General features: G+C 57.0%; 1 protein-coding gene across 3 annotated transcripts; it reads right to left on the bottom strand.

The window, feature by feature from the left end:
* Window positions 1–4,069: 4,069 nt before the first annotated feature.
* Window positions 4,070–12,981, bottom strand: ZNF629 (zinc finger protein 629). Of its 3 annotated transcripts, none has more exons than XM_086692362.1 (3): window positions 12,791–12,981; window positions 10,082–10,189; window positions 4,070–9,926 (listed from the first exon to the last, which is right to left on the bottom strand). In XM_086692362.1, exons 2-3 carry the CDS (start codon window positions 10,152–10,154, stop codon window positions 7,393–7,395), a joined length of 2,607 nt encoding a protein of 868 aa, XP_086548488.1. In that variant the 5' UTR covers window positions 10,155–10,189; window positions 12,791–12,981; the 3' UTR covers window positions 4,070–7,392. The 3 variants fall into 3 exon arrangements, with proteins under 3 accessions (XP_086548488.1, XP_086548489.1, XP_086548492.1); XM_086692363.1 differs by lacking the exon at window positions 12,791–12,981 and adding an exon at window positions 12,093–12,554; XM_086692366.1 differs by lacking the exon at window positions 10,082–10,189 and having other exon boundaries at window positions 12,791–12,980.
* Between the last annotated feature and the right edge of the window lie 2,210 nt (window positions 12,982–15,191).

Below are 15,191 nucleotides of genomic sequence, written 5' to 3'. Positions count from 1 at the left end.
TCCTTCTCCAGCTGTCTCCCTGGGCCCATCCCTGTCCAAAGGGTGAAATCCCCCAGGCTGTGACCTCCCACTCAAGAGGAGGCTCACTACCTGCTTGCTTATACACCCACAAGTGAGGACCAAGGGTGGGCCAGTTTCCCCACCTCCTGAACTCTTGGGCCCACGGAGACTTTTCCACACTTGGGTGGGACTTCCCTCCTGTGGATTCACTGGGCTCTTGGCTGAAGGAGGTACCCCCCTGTAAAGGGGGGGGGGGGGGCGGGAGCACTGTCCTCTTCTGGGAAACTCTGGCTGTTGCAGTCACCTTGCCCTCATCTCAAGGGTGCTGAACCAAGATCATCAGTCTTTATTCTAATCAGCCTCCCCCCACCCATCTGTTTCTCTCCCAAACCCACTTACCCCCACCTCATGCTTCCCAAACTCTGACCCTGCTTTCATCCTGGTGGCCTTAACTTCATGGAGGCATTATGTCCCAGGAGGGGAAGGGACAGACTAGCGGCTGGGCCAACTTCCGATCATTCCAGGTAGAGGAGCTTCATCTAACACCCTGTGACTGAGCCTGTCCCCATGATGCTACCTGTGCTGTCTGCCCAAGCAAACTCCCATGGTTGTGAAGGCAGCAGGCAGGGGCCTGGAAGATGGAGCTGCTGACAGGTGCAAGGGTCCATTCAGACCCACAGGCCCTGCTCTGGAGATGTCTTGTATAGGCTGTTAATGTTATGAATAAACATCCAACCCTCAGCCTGCAGTCCAAGTAGCCAGGCTTCCTGCCCTAAACGTGGTCCCAGATTTTAGCTGCTACACTTCCGGCGCTGTCCTGCCTGGCAGGTAAACCCCCCCAAGGGCCTGCACAGCAACCTCGCGTTTCCCACCCCCAGCATCTAGTTACATTTGGATTGCCGTCGTGGATCCTAAACTGGGCTCGTGGGAGGAGCATGTCTGCAGGGAGAGAGCATCGTTCTCCACTGTCACCGGCCTGCCCCTCCTGCTGCTACGGGGGAGGGCTGACACTCCCACGATCCCGGCGTCTCTGCCGCCCTGTCTGCAGGCTCTCGCCACGCCCCTCTCAATAATTGGTCGCTGGGATGCCGGGGGTCTCGTACTGCATCCTGGGAAATGTAGTCCCTTAATCATCAGGTAACAAGGTCCTCCGTGGAGAGAGCCGGTTCTAGGGTTGTACCGGCCAAAGGCAGACCTGGACGCAATCTGCGGGCTATCGCTCCCCAGCGGCTTCACCCGCCCCTCCCCTCAGGCGGACAGAGGAGAGCAGCGCAGCGGATGACTTCCTTCATTGTAACTTTTTCTGGCTGCTGGCCGTGTTCTCGGGAACCGTGTGTCGATTGGCGTCTGTGGGTTCAGCTTGCTGTGAGGTCTGCGGCTGGGGCCATCGCTGCGGCTGTGGCGGGGCTCGCGCCGGGGCCAGTGCCGACTGGGCTGGGTGCCGGAGTTGGGCGGGGGGTGACGGTAGTGGCCGCAGGCTTGGCAGCAGTCCCGCCTTCGCGGGGGCTCGCGGCCTTGTCAGCCTTTGGGCCCCACCTGGCGTCCAGCGTCTCGGTGGGGCTGCAGTGGCTGGACCAGGTCGGACTGAAGACGGAGACGCGGGCCACAGTGACTTCCGGCGCTGGGCTGGCCGCGGTGGGCACGCTGGCGGAGACCCGGGCCGCGGCGGGGGATGGCATCAGGCCTTCCAGGAAGTGTCCGCCGCCTAGGGGCAGCGGACGCCAGGATGGGAAAAACGCAGCATATTGCATCATAGAGACGCGGGCCGGCTCTGAGAGGGCCGCGCCCGGGAGAGGTCGGGGTCAGCCAATCCTCTGTGAGCACTACTGGCTTTTCTCAGGAGTCCCCTCCACACGGGCTTTTTAAGTAAATACAAGCTAACTACACATCACTTTCTGAAAAGTCTCTTCTTGACCAGTCTCCATACCCTGAGAAGTAAAAACTCTGTGAGTCTTTAATAAAGTAGGTACCAAACCACTTGCTCAAGCCCAATGTGTGGGATAAAGATGCCAGAATTTCAGTGGCAGGATCAAGCACTGATGTGGTGGGAGGAAAAGAGTATTCCCCATGAATGTTGGTTTGCAATCAGTCTGCCCAGTGCTGGGAAGCTCTGTCTTTGGGGTTGGTCAGGTCTCTCCACTCAGGAAGTTTGACCCCTTACAACTCCCAGTAGCCCCAAGTGGCTTCAGTGGCTGTGAAACCCTGGGCCCCTGGGATGGGCAGGCCAAAGTTCCTCCTGAACCAACACTGACCTTAGCTGGCCTCTTAGGGGTGAGCAGATATTGGCCTCAGTGGGGAAGGTGCCTGTTTTAACCAGAATTGGGGCTGCTGTGTGATTGGCTACAGGGTCCAATGGAGCATTTGACACTAATCACTCTCTTTAATCTTGGACTTGTGGTGCTAACTGTCCTGACTGGCCTTATACTTACTGTCTTCTGTTGGTCCTGTTCCTCCACCCCTAAGCTACATCCTCTCCTCTCTCTGCCAGTCTTCCTGTGTGTTCGTCCATGGTTTGGGCTACAGCTAAGCTGCTAAGACCCAATCCTCCAGCCCAATTCTCTTTCCTGAGCTCCAGACCTAGAAAAACACCACCAGTTGTTGGGGAGCAGGAGGGGGGTGAGGTCATGTCACTCTCCTTAAAATCTCCTTAAAGATCCCAGTGGTGCTCTACCCCCAAGTTCTTCAGACAAGATGCTCTATACTCTGGCCTGTGTTCTCTACCTTACCTTAATCTCTACCCCCTCTGTGATCTAACCGCCCACTCCCTGCCACATAACTGCTATATACTCTCTATCCCCCACCCCACCCACCCCTGGCCCCTGTTCTCATGCCTCAGGTCACTTCCTCCAGCCAGTTTCCTGACCCTCTGTTGTGGCGGGCACCACATCTGGGTCCACAGCCCCTTCTGCTAAGTCTCTGAACCAATCACTGTGCTCCAGTGCCTGTTCTTTCCCCTGAAATCCCCTCACTTTACTGAAGACCTCTGCGCTGGAACCAGGGCAGGGAACACAGAATCCAGGAGAGCCTTCATTGCTCACCTCACCCTCCTCCCTTACCTACTACTCTACTCCTCGTTTTCTACATGGGGAAAGGGAAGGCGAGACAGTAAGCCTGCCTTGCGAGTCAGGGTCAGAGAGGCATGGAGAAAGTGGAGAGAAAGCTTCTTGGCTGGGGCAGGAGGCTCCCTGCAGGCTGGGACAGAGGCAGGCTACAGGTTAGAGCAAGTGCTGACCTCAGGTGGCTGCTCGGGGAGCCATGGCCAGGCCTAGGCCCAGGAGATAGCACTGAGGCAAGCCTGGCATTGAGGATTCATTAGAGCAGCCCCACCTGGCCAGACAATGTGGAGCCCAGGCCAGGCCCAGGCAGGCCCAGCGCTGGGGGAGGAGAGGCTTGGTTGGGTGCAGAGCCTGCTCCCGGTCATTCTGGTTTCCCTCACTGCCGTCCTGTGGATCTTGGGCAAGTGGCTGCCCTTCTCTGAGCCTCTTCACACAGTGAGGGCTTATGGGCTACCTCCTGGGGATGAGAGGACAAGCCAGGTCTCCATCCAGGTCTCTTCAGGTCTCTCCTAGACAGGAGGCTCTGGCCCAGAGGAGGGCTGACCGGGCCCCAGGTGAACCAGGGGAGGTGGCTGCCAGCTTTTGGAACCAGAGCTTAGGAGCTTTCCCTTGTGGCAGTCTTGGGAGGAGCGCGGTTGCCATGGTCAGAGAGGCCCCCCTGGGGCTGCATGGCTGGATGGGAGCCCACCAGTGCCGGACGCACCAGGCAGCCACCCAGGAGTCAGCATGTCATGCTGGTGCCAAAGCCAGGCACCAAGACCTGCTTGGCTCTGCCACCATCTCAGCACATTTCTCCCCCTTTCTCCCAAGGATATGGATTTTTGAAATCCACAAACCCTCAGGCTCCTATCTGCAAGCACCAGATAGGGATTTGAGGGCATCTGAATGAAGGGTACAAGGGTGGCCTGGGATGGGCTGAGCTTTTGAGGTTACAAACGGACCCGGGCTCTGGGAGAGGACAGGCTCCTTCAGCTCTTTCCAGGCTCGAAAGGGAAGACAGAATAACACCCGGGAAATCTTATTCCCTTTATTCTCTTCAACTAATCAACATGACCACCGGTGACACAACACTGTTATTGACACACAACACTCAAAAGTGGGGCCTCTCTTCACTCCACGGAGACAAGTCAGGTGAGTGGGGCTTCCCTAATGGGGCAAAAGAGTCTGGGGGCTGCTCACCTGAGGAGCGGGTGTCATGGGATCCCACCTCTTGGTCGTGATGGTTTCAAGTTTCCCCACCATTCAGGATTCATGCCTGCTTCTGTTGAGTTCCCATGTGACCTCCATAGCCATAGCAGTTCCAAATTGTACCCTAAGCTCAGATCGATGTCCCCTCTCCCCCCTTGCTTTCACCAGTGACTCTGTGACCCTGTCTGTTGGGCTCCTCCCCCAGGGCACTTCTGAAGTCAGGCCTGCGTGGAGCTGGACAGAAGGGTTTGGGGACACCACGCCTTCCGGACTAAGTTCTGGTGGCAAGTGCCACGACCGACCCCTGGACCTTTGCCTACTCTGGTCAGAGAGACTCTGGACACTGCCACCTCCCCAAGCCAGCTTCCTGCTTAGTTCCTCCTAAGATGTAGCTCACTCTGGGAGGGAAGCACCTGGGTAAAGGTGTTTGGGGAGGTGGGCAAGAGAGAACAGGTCACCCCCCAGAGGTCTCCGATTCTGCCCCTTTCCTGCTATGAAACCCCAGACCCCACCTAATCATGTCCACGTCATCCATTCAGTACCGGAGCCAAGACCGCTGGCCCTCACCCATCCCTACAACATGCGAGCATCCTACTACGTGTGCTACACCCTAGTCCTCAATAGGCCTACAGTTGGCCTTTGACCATACTGACCACCTCCCCTCCCCCCCGGGACCGGCCCCTGAGCCCCAAAGGCTGCTCTCCAGGACTCTCCTGGAGACAGATTCCTCAGACCTGTTTCCGAGGGGCGCTGCTTCTAGCTTTACAAGGGGTTTGTCTCTACAACTGAAGTTTCTTTCTACTATCATCTTAACAAAAAATCTTTGACTTGGAGAATGGTCTCCTCTTCCTCAGTCTCATAGGGACACCCCCTTTGTTGACGCTTCTGTCAGTAGAGATTCGTCAGGCAGGCTCCTTCTCCCCTCTCAGTAGTGCTTTCTGACCTGGCACTTGGGTGGGGTGGGGCTTTACACAAATGGCATAAGGGTCTCCCCACAATTATCCAAGACCTGCCTTTTCCTTCTCCCCAGCAGGCCTGGGTTTTTCCTCTTGCAGTGTTCTAGATTTTGATCCTTTGAATTCAAGGTCATCCCTTTGGGGGCAGGAGAGATGAAGGGTGAAGGGCTTTCACCTTTTGAGCTTTTGGGTAATGGAATTAGAGGTCTCTTCCACAGCTTTGAGGAGTCCAGTCGCCCTCTCCAGGGATGCGACTCCTGAAGGGCCCCCTCACCCGGCATCTCAGTTCTGACTCCAGGACCACAGTGCATTAGTGGTATCAGCGTGGGTCAGTGGGCACTTCTTTTAGACCCAGCACTGGACAGAGTCCTCGCTTTCCTTAAGGGTCTCCAGGGTGACGCTGTGGGGTTCTTGTTACAGATGTTTGAAGAGTTTTCACTCAACCATTTTATAGGGCAGCAGTCTCTCTCCCCTGCCACACACACTCAGTCACATTAGCGGGTCTGGCGGCGTTAATGAAAGAGTGGAACTGTGTGGTGTGTGAAGACAGGAGATGGGTCGGGCCAGGGAATGTGTTTCTCATCCTCCCATTTCCCTCCGAAGGTTGCTGGCTGAGGAGGAGAGGAGCCAAGTGGGTGGGATCTGTCCCCATCCAAGACCACGATCAGGCCGGGGCGTCACGACTTCAGAGAGCTCCAAGTACCAGGGGGAGGAAGGTGGCCAGGCCTCCGTATGCTCTTCAGGGACCCATGGCCCAGTCTGGGAGGGTGTTTGGACCCCCACCACTACGTGCAGGCTGGCTCATCCCGCCAGCAGCCTCGCGAGCAGCTCAGATGAATAAGTGAGGTTTAAAAGCAGGTTGCTGGGTAATGAGCGCTCTATTCTGTCGACTTGCTGTCCGTTGCCACAGAGAACCCACACATGACTCTCACTGACTTGGAGGAGAGACGTCTAGGGAGGATTTAACCACACACAGGCCTTGAGTCTCTGAAGGGCTTTATTCTTTGGAGGTCGACTAGCAGCGGTTCCCCCTCTCCACTAAGGACAGAATTCGAGGAAGTGAGACCTGGTGGCAGTTAGATTTCAGGAGAAACCTCCTGACAGTGAGACCTGAGAATGGGCAGGAGGGACCCTCCAGCCCCGGAGGCCTCTCAGACTAGAAGTTCCCCATCCTGCCTGGCTGCGGGGAGCCCCGGCGGCCTGAGCTGGGATCTGCTTGCACTTGTAGTTTAACAAGCTCCCGGAAACAGAGAAGACTGGGCAGCCCCGAATTGGCTGGGTTCCATCCACAGCTTCACCTTGGTTTGCTTTCCTCAAAGCACGAACAGAAATCTCCCTCCTGCCCCCCAATTTTTGCGGTGGCTTCCCAGTATTCTTAAAGTTTCTATGCACCCCAAATTTCAGCCTTTAAAAAGGCTTGCCATCACTTTTTTCCTTCCCCATTTTTTGATTCTTCCCGATAAGGAATTCCATGGGCCTCTTCCTCTAACACACAATCACCTAAGATTGGCCTCATATCCCAAGGAACCCCCAGTGCAGCGAGCTGGACTTTCTCTTCCTAGTTTCTTGGGTCGTTTCTTCTCTGTGGGTCTGGGGGCTCCGCATCACTTATTTTTCGCCTCTCCCCACACTAGTCCCCAGCTGAGCATTTTCCTCAGTGTCACTGTCCAAGTCTTCTGGTGAGAGAGGCTCCCTCCCGTACTCCAGGGGGAGAGAACACTGTGGAACAAGTTCATGGGAGGCTCTTCTACACCTTCTGAGGGTCACTCCTCTCGAGTCAATGCCATTGGATTCCCTGCACTTCCCCGACCCTATAGTTTCACAAGGATTTTGATAACAGTTTTATAGGGTTGTCTAGAGACATATTAGGACCTCTTCCTACAATTAATAGGGCTTTTATCCACTATGGTTTATAGGGTTTTTCTGCTACAGACTTAAAGGGCTTTTTTTTTTCCTACATATTTATAGGGTTTCTAACCCAACAGTTTTTCTCTACTGCCTCTTATAAGTGGTTCCCACCAACAATTTTATAGGGTTTCTCATTACTGATGTAAAAGCACTATTTATACCCAGGGTTCTTTATGCTCCGTTTCTCTACAATCTGATAGGGTTTTCCTCCTTTCCCCACATAACTTCTGGGGAGAGCCAGTGTTCCTCTCAGGAGAGAGAGGCCCCTGGTCTCCAGACTCATTTCACAAGGTGACCCCTGGGTGGCAGCTCCTATGGAGGAGGAGGGCCGCGACTTCTGCGAAGCCGTCTCCACACTCAGGGCACAAATAGGGCTTTTCTTCTGAGAGGGTCTTGGGGTTTTCCCCATCCCCATGGCTGCTGCTCCCTGTGCGGGTGGGGGCCTCTCCCTCATCTTCCTGGCTTGTGGGCAGGGTGGCTGGCTCTGGAAGGGGCTCCTCGGGGGTGGGGGACTTTTCTTGGGTGTGGGTCTCCTGGTGCCGGACGAGTGCCAGGCGATCAAGAAAGGAGGCCCCACAATCTGAGCAGCTGTAGGGCCTGGCCCCCAGGGGGCTCCTGAGGTGCTCCAGGAGGACAGAAGAGCTCTTCCCCAGCTCTGGACTCTTCTGGGGTTTTCCACCTGCATGCACTTTCTGGTGCAGCAGCAGCTCAGAGCTGAGGCCAAAGCTTTTTTTGCATTCAGGGCATTTAAAGGGCTTTCCACTTAGGAAGGGACTGGGCCCTGCCCCTTCCCCTAGACCAATCCTATAATCAGGAAAGAGAAAGGGCTTTTCATTGCCGTGGGTGAGCTGATGTTGGAGGAGCACAGCCCGATCCAGAAAACTTTCTCCACAGTGGGAACAAATGTAGGACTTGGAGGAGAGCAGGCCCAGCCTTTGGCCAAAGCTCTCCTGCCCTTCAGGCATTTTAAAGGGCTGTCCTGGGGGTTCGGCTCTGCCCTCCGCAGCACCTGGATAGGAATTCCCTCCGAAAGGGAGCCTGGGGGGTCGGAACTGAGGCGCCTTGGGGGCTGGGTGTGCGATGAGGCCATCTGAATTTTTGTAGGGGTTTTCTCCAATATGGATGCGCTGATGCTGCATGAAAATGCCCTCGTCGTTGAATCCCTTTCCGCAGACAAGACACTTGTGTGGTTTGGCTCCGGGGGGTGGCGTTAGCAGGGCAGGGTCGCCCAACCCTAGCAGGGTGTCGCCCTGAGCTCTCCGGGCTGGGGTCTTGCCCCTCTCGTGAACCACCCGATGCTGCTCCAGCTCGTGCGCCTCCAGGAAGGCCTTCCCGCAGTCGGAGCACACGAACAGGTTCTCATCCATGTGGGTGCGGACATGGGTGATGAGGTTGGAGCTCTGGCTGAAGCTCTTGCCGCACTCGGGGCACTTGTAGGGCTTCTCGCCCGTGTGCGTGCGTCGATGCTGGATGAGGTGGGAGCTGCGGATGAAGCTCTTGCCGCAGTCGGAGCACTTGTAGGGCTTCTCGCCCGTGTGGATGCGCTGGTGGCGGATGAGGGTGGAGCTCATGATGAAGCTCTTGCCGCAGTCGGCGCAGATGTAGGGCCGCTCGCCGCGGTGGATGCGCTGGTGGTTGATGAGGTTGGAGCTGACGCTGAAGCTCTTGCCGCACTCGGGGCACTTGTAGGGCCGCTCGCCCGTGTGCGTGCGCTGGTGCCGCAGCAGCGTGGCGCTCAGCGTGAAGGTCTTGCCGCACACCGGGCACTTGAAGGGGTCCTCGCGCAGGTGAGTCCGCTGGTGCTTGATGAGGGTGGAGCTGTGGCCGAAGCTCTTGCCGCACTCCAGGCACTCGTAGGGCTTCTCGCCGGTGTGCGTGCGCTGGTGCTGGGTCAGCTCCGAGCTCTGGATGAAGCTCTTGCCGCACTCGGTGCAGCGGTAGGGCTTCTCGCCGGCGTGGATCTTCTGGTGCTTGAGGAGGTTGTGGTTCTGGCCGAAGCGCTTGCCGCACTCGGGGCACTTGTAGGGCTTCTCGCCCGTGTGCGTGGCCTGGTGCTGAATGAGGTCCGAGCTGCGGTAGAAGGCCCGCCGGCACTCGCCGCACTTGTACGGCTTCTCTCCCGTGTGCGAGCGCTGGTGCTTGATGAGGTTGGTGCTCTGGGTGAAGGCCTTCTCGCACTCCGTGCACTTGTAGGGCTTCTCGCCCGTGTGCGTGCGCTGGTGCTGCACCAGGTTGGAGCTCCAGCTGAAGCACTTGCCGCAGTCGGGGCACTTGTAGGGCTTCTCGCCCGTGTGCGTGCGCTGGTGCTGCACCAGGTGCGAGCTCTGCGTGAAGCTCTTGCCGCACTCCGAGCAGGTGTTGGGCCGCTCGCCCGTGTGGATGCGCTGGTGGCGCAGCAGCTTGGACCACTGGCTGAAGCTCTTGCCGCACTCGTTGCAGATGTAGGGCTTCTCGGCCCCGGAGGGGCGACCCTGCACCAGCTCCCGCAGGCTGGGCTCGTTGGCCGGGACCACCGGGGGGCTGTTCCACGTGGTCAGAGTCCCCCACTGCCAGCTGGCCTCACAGGCCTTGGTCCAGTCAGACGGGGTAGGGACTACCTCGGGGGCGGGGGGGTCCAGGGGGGTCTGGTGGTCCAAAGGGTTGGGGTGACCCGGTGGGGTCGGGGGGTCCCCAGGGACTGCGGGATCCTGGGAGGGTCTCTCCAGGGGCATCTCTGATGGGTCCTTGAATTCTGGACTCTGAGCTGGATCTCCCAGGATGATCTCCTCCCCAGAACTTTCCTGCTGAGGGCTCTCCTCTTCGTTCCCACTCTCGGCACCTACAGAGAGAAAGGGAGTCTCCAGCCCCCATCTCCTTTCAGAACGTGGGGTCGGGTCTCTCTTCCCTCCCCTGGGTTTCCCCCAGAGTCTGGGCCCCTCCCTGAACTGGGGCCGCTGTCTTGTCAGGACTGCAGTCCCTTCTTGTGCCCCTCACCTCTGTGAGCATCGTTGGGGCTCTGCTCAGGACCCTGCAGATCTGGGCCCCACAGCGCCGCCTCAGGCTCCATCCCAGAGCTCAGGACTGCCCAGTGTTCCAGGGACCCTGGTGGGGGCAGGGGTGGGGGTGGGGGTGGAGAGAGGAACACACAATGGAGTTCATCTGCTTTTCTTTACTCCCCAAGTCCCCACTCCTTCACCTGCCGGCCCCAGGCCTTATTACTCCTTGTGTGAACTTCAGCTTCCCACCTCCCCATTTTTCTGGGCATCCGTTCTCACGTTCTCAGTTCTCACCGTGGGCCCCCTACCCCTGCAGGCCTGACTCCTGCTCCAGATCTTCAGTGCACAACTAAGCCAGTAGGTGAGTTTAAGAGTGTAATTAAAAGCTCATCAGCCATAACCCTTTGAACCCAGACTGGGGGCTAGAGAAGCATCTGACACCCACAGGGGAAGGAGGCTCTCACCCAACCCCTCTGATGCCCAGAGGCTGAGAAACCTGTTATTTTGCTAATCAGAGGAAGCTCATTAAGACTCTAATTTTCCTCCTTAATGGGGCTGCTAATTGGGACCAATAAACTTTCCTTATGAGCCCAGAGAACTGACAGTGCCTGGAACACAACACTTGAAGAGTTAAAAAAAAAAAAAAAAAAGCAATCAGATTTCCCTGAGGGGACAGGGGCTCTCCAAAAGCACTGGGGCATTTTCCCGTTATCTGTTATCCACACAGAAAGAAGGTCAAGCAGCCGGGGAAGGGTAGAGCAGCCAGGGTGGGGAGGAGGGGTGGGGGGCGGTGGTGGCGGTTAAAAGCCATCGGGGGCTTCAGCAGGAATGACCTTGAGAGGGAAGTGGAAAGGCAAAGGGAGAAGGGACAGGTGTGTGGAGGGTGCCCAGCAGCTGACACGGTGTCTGTGGTGTCCTTGTTATCTCTCCCAATCCTCCCCACAGGCCTGCTAGGGGCCCCAGGAATCAGGTTGTCCATTTTACAGATCAGGAAATCAACACGCAGGGAGATTTCTCCAAGGTCACAGACTGGGAAGTGGCAGCACTAAGACCAGAAATGCAAGGTTCTGTGTCTGGCTTGCCCTGGCCTCCGAGAGGGAGATGACCTTGGGAGTCACGTGAAACTCATAAATGTGGGCTGCTGGCAGGAGATGGTGATGAAGACAGCTCAGACAGAACCTGCTGGCCACAAGATAGAGAAATTCCCAGGACCAAGAGGTTTCCGTGACTTGCTGAATCCAGTGACTAGGCCTGACAGTCTGCACCTGTGATCTCAAAACAGTACTCCCCACCGAAGCCTGCCATTATCATGCCCATCCTGGCACCCCTTCTTCTATTTCATTTGCTCTGTTTTGTTGGTGCCGTATCCCATGCCTAGGACGGTGCCTGACACATAAAGAGGTGCTTGCTAAGTTTTGTTGAATGAATGAAGGTGAAATGAATGAGATGCCCCTGTTCCTGGAAAACCTGGGTGGCCTAATGCCTTTAAGGGTCAATTTGCAAGGGGATGACAGCAAAGGAACAGGAGTCCAGAGTGGCCTCCAGGTAAAACATAGGTAGCTATCACTCCAAAAAGGGTGATAGGATTCCAGGATGAGGGCATAAGGCCACGGGAGCTAAATTCTAGGTTCCCACAATGTTTAGAGCCTGAACAGAGTCCCTGGGGAGGCCCGGGGCTGTGAGTGGCTGTGTGGGATGGGCACTGCATGTATGGGGGCAGTGGTGCAAGAAGATGCGGAAAAGACTCATGAGGAGGCAGCTGGGAGACAACCAAAGTGAAGCAGGAGCTAGCCGGACCCTGCCAAACAGCAGCAGGAGGGATGGGAGTTAGATTTTGGGAAGTAAATTAATTTCTTCATCTCTGCAGCAACGTAGACTATGAGGATGCCCCCTCCCCCATCTGTAAGTGTCTTTGGAGTGGTGGAGGCAGGGAGCCTCCGCTGAGCTGGGGGCTGCCTATTCTGAAGAGGCCTGCTGTGCTCGCCTAGGACAGGTAAGAGCTCATGTACCTTGAATGTCCCGAGAAATTCAAGCTCAGCTGTCCAGAGCAGAAGGGAAAGGGTTAAAGCCAAGGCCGCCATGGAGTAGGAAAGTGGGAACACCAAGGGAGACAAGAAGTACTGAGAGCCCACCCAGGCCCAGACCCCAGGGCACCGGCCTTGGACCCCGCTCCAGCCGAGCTGCGGAGGGAAGGAGAGAGGGAAGGAGAGAAGCAGGAGGCTGCCTCACAGAGGTGCGGAGAGCGGCCCAGGGTGACCCTGACATGGAGGCAGCTGCGGGAATGCAGCCGCCCTGGCCCCGGCACCCCCCCACCCCAACGCCCGCACCAGCCCGGACCCTGGACTTCTGCTCGGGCCGGTACCCACGACCCTGTTCCGGCTCCCGGGCCGGAGACCGGCATCCCGGCCTCCCCTGCCCGCGGGGCCCCCAGGATTCCGGCGCTCCGCGGCGCCCCGGCCCGCCGGCGGCCCAATTCCCTCTTCCCAGAATGCTCACGCCCTCCCTCCCCTCCCCCACAGCCAGACCCTCGCGCTCTTCCCAGAATCCTCGGCCCCTCGCGGCCCCGGCCCGGCCCCCACCCCACCGGCGCCCGGGGCGGGGAGGGGGCGCAGGCCCGCGCGCCCCCGCCTCCCGCGCCCCATTGTTCCCGGCGGCCGTCCCGGGCCCTCCGGGCCACCCCCCAGGAACCCAGGCGTCCCCAACTCACGGCTCTGGGGTCTGGGGAAGGCCGGAAGGCAGAATCCAGCCCCAGGGGACTTAACCCCTTGAATGCCCTGCCTCGGGGGGCGGGCTGGACGCCGAGGACTCTGGGGTCCTTCTCAAGGGGTGATCCCAGGCTGAGGACCCGGGGACCAGTTCAGGGTGACTGGGACGGAGCAGGAAGTGACCCCAGCTTCCCGGGCCCCTCTAGCCTGGAGTCAGAGCATCAGCTCTATGGGATTTAACCCTTCGCCTCCCGCAGCCTGGGAAAAAAAAAAGAGGACGGGGAGCGGGGAGGTGGCCGAGACGACGCCCCTCTGTCTCTAGCGGGAGAATCTCGGGGGAACCCAGATGCCAGTGGGGGTCTCCAGATTGCTGGCCACTCTCCATCTCCAAGGGACTCTGCCAGCCACTCCCAGAAAGCCCTATCTTGGATTTGGTGGCTGCTTGTCCCCTGGGCCTGCCTTTGTTGGGACTCAGACCCAGGGATGGGGCTCAGATGAGCCTGGGTTGTGGTGTGGGAGGGAACATCCTACAGACTAAAAATGGCTTAAATGAAATCATAAGTCATGGCAACAAGAATTTGGGCTGAAAGGACAAGCGCAGCCAGGAGGGATTTCTAGCATGCTTCTTTCCCCCTTAGCTGCCCTGGTGGCAGGAGGGAAGTCAATGGGGATTCCCTGACCAAGGAGGGCCTTTCATAGCTCATAGCTAGAGAGACCTTTAAAAACCTGAGAACACTAGGGGCCTCCCAAGGCCCAGGTTACCTGGGCTCCCAAGTTTTAAAGCCTTCATCTCCTCCCTCCTCACCACAGTCCATGATTATTCCCATTTTGCAGGAAAAGAAACTAAGATGTGAGAAGTGCGGTAACATGCTTAAGATCAGGTCATTATTTCACTTGCACACGTTTGTACTGTGGGGAACATAGAGGTGGAGAGATCTCAGAGCCGAACAAGAATCGGGCTTTCCACCCTCAAGAACTCAAGACGTTTGATAGTGTGTATGTTATAGACACAAAAGATTCACAGGAGAGTGTGAACAGGGTTATCTGCCCAGGGATGTGAGGGAGCGAGCACAGGAACAAACTGTATGTCAGAAATCGCTAAAGAGGACGGCAGCTCCTCTGGGCCTACATGTGGGGTTCAGAGAATGTGGTCACCAGGAGAGAGAGCCCCACTGGGCCCTGCCCCTGCTCACTTCTCAGCGCTGACTCCTTCATGCACCTTCCGTTCAGGCATGTCTGCATCTTATCTCTGGCTCCCATCACCTTTGACAGACACCTCACTCTCACCTCGGGGCCTTCGCCCCTCCTGGTCTCCCTTTCCCTGCTCCGTTTCTCACAGCACAGCATGCATCACCCCTGATGGAATATTTGCATGTTTGCGTCTGTCTGTACTTGTGCCTCCCTCCTGTGCGCACGCACCTTAATGTCCGTGCCACCAGGGGAGGGGCTGGCCTCTTGGACTCACTGCTGTCTCCAACTCCTGGAACAGTGACAGGCATGTAGTAGGTGCTCAATTCACACAACACGTGGGATGGTCATCCTCCCATCTCTTCCAGCTGTTTCTGGGTCAGATGTGGCAAAGTTGGGCAAAGCTGGGCTCTGGCCGCACAATCACGTTCATAGTTCAGACACCCTTGCTCTGAGACAGGTGCAGAAGAGGAGGATTTGGGATCTGAGTGGCTTGCGGGGCAGATCCAACTGTCACTACCGTCTCCTCCCCTCCAAGGGCTGCAGAAACCTGACCTGGCCTGGGGGGCGGTAAGTTTATGGGAAAGCTGTGCCCTGGAGGCTCACAGAAGAGTTTAAATTGGCCTACACCCTTTTTGTTATGTGTGCAGTTTTTTAACCAAATTAATTGCCACTTTTAGAAATTAGTACTTTTAGGGGCACCTGGGTGGCTCAGTCGGTTGAGCATCCGACTCTTGACTTCGGCTCAGGTCATGATCTCGCGATTCATGGGTTCCAGCCACCGCGTCAGTCTCTGTCTGCACTGATGGTGTGGAGCCTGCTCCGGATTCTCTCTCTCTCTCTCTCTCTCTCTCTCTCTCTCTCTCTCTCTCTCCCTCCCTCCCTCCCTCCCTCTTTCTGTGCTCCTCCCCAATTGCTCTCACTGTCTCTCAAAATAAATACATGCCTTAAAAAAAACCCAACAAGGGGCGCCTGGGTGGCGCAGTCGGTTGAGCGTCCGACTTCAGCCAGGTCACGATCTTGCGGTCCGTGAGTTCGAGCCCCGCGTCGGGCTCTGGGCTGATGGCTCAGAGCCTGGAGCCTGTTTCCGATTCTGTGTCTCCCTCTCTCTCTGCCCCTCCCCCGTTCATGCTCTGTCTCTCTCTGTCCCAAAAATAAATAAAACTTTAAAAAAAAAAAAACCAACAAGTTTAAAAATCAGTACATTTCATATAC

The sequence above is a fragment of the Puma concolor genome, chromosome E3, assembly GCF_028749965.1.
Source record: "Puma concolor isolate L17-30 chromosome E3, mPumCon1.1.hap2, whole genome shotgun sequence".
Taxonomy (NCBI): Eukaryota; Metazoa; Chordata; class Mammalia; order Carnivora; family Felidae; genus Puma; species Puma concolor.
The sequence above is the reverse complement of the archived record's forward strand: the minus strand, read 5'-3'. Positions and strand labels throughout refer to the sequence as shown.

Coding starts and splice junctions, on each gene's coding strand:
- ZNF629 (XM_086692362.1), bottom strand. CDS start 10,154: ATGGAGCCTGAGGCGGCGCTGTGGGGCCCAGATCTGCAGGGTCCTGAG. Junction 9,927..10,081: donor CCCCAACGATGCTCACAGAG/GTGAGGGGCACA, acceptor TTCTCTCTGTAG/GTGCCGAGAGTGGGAACGAA.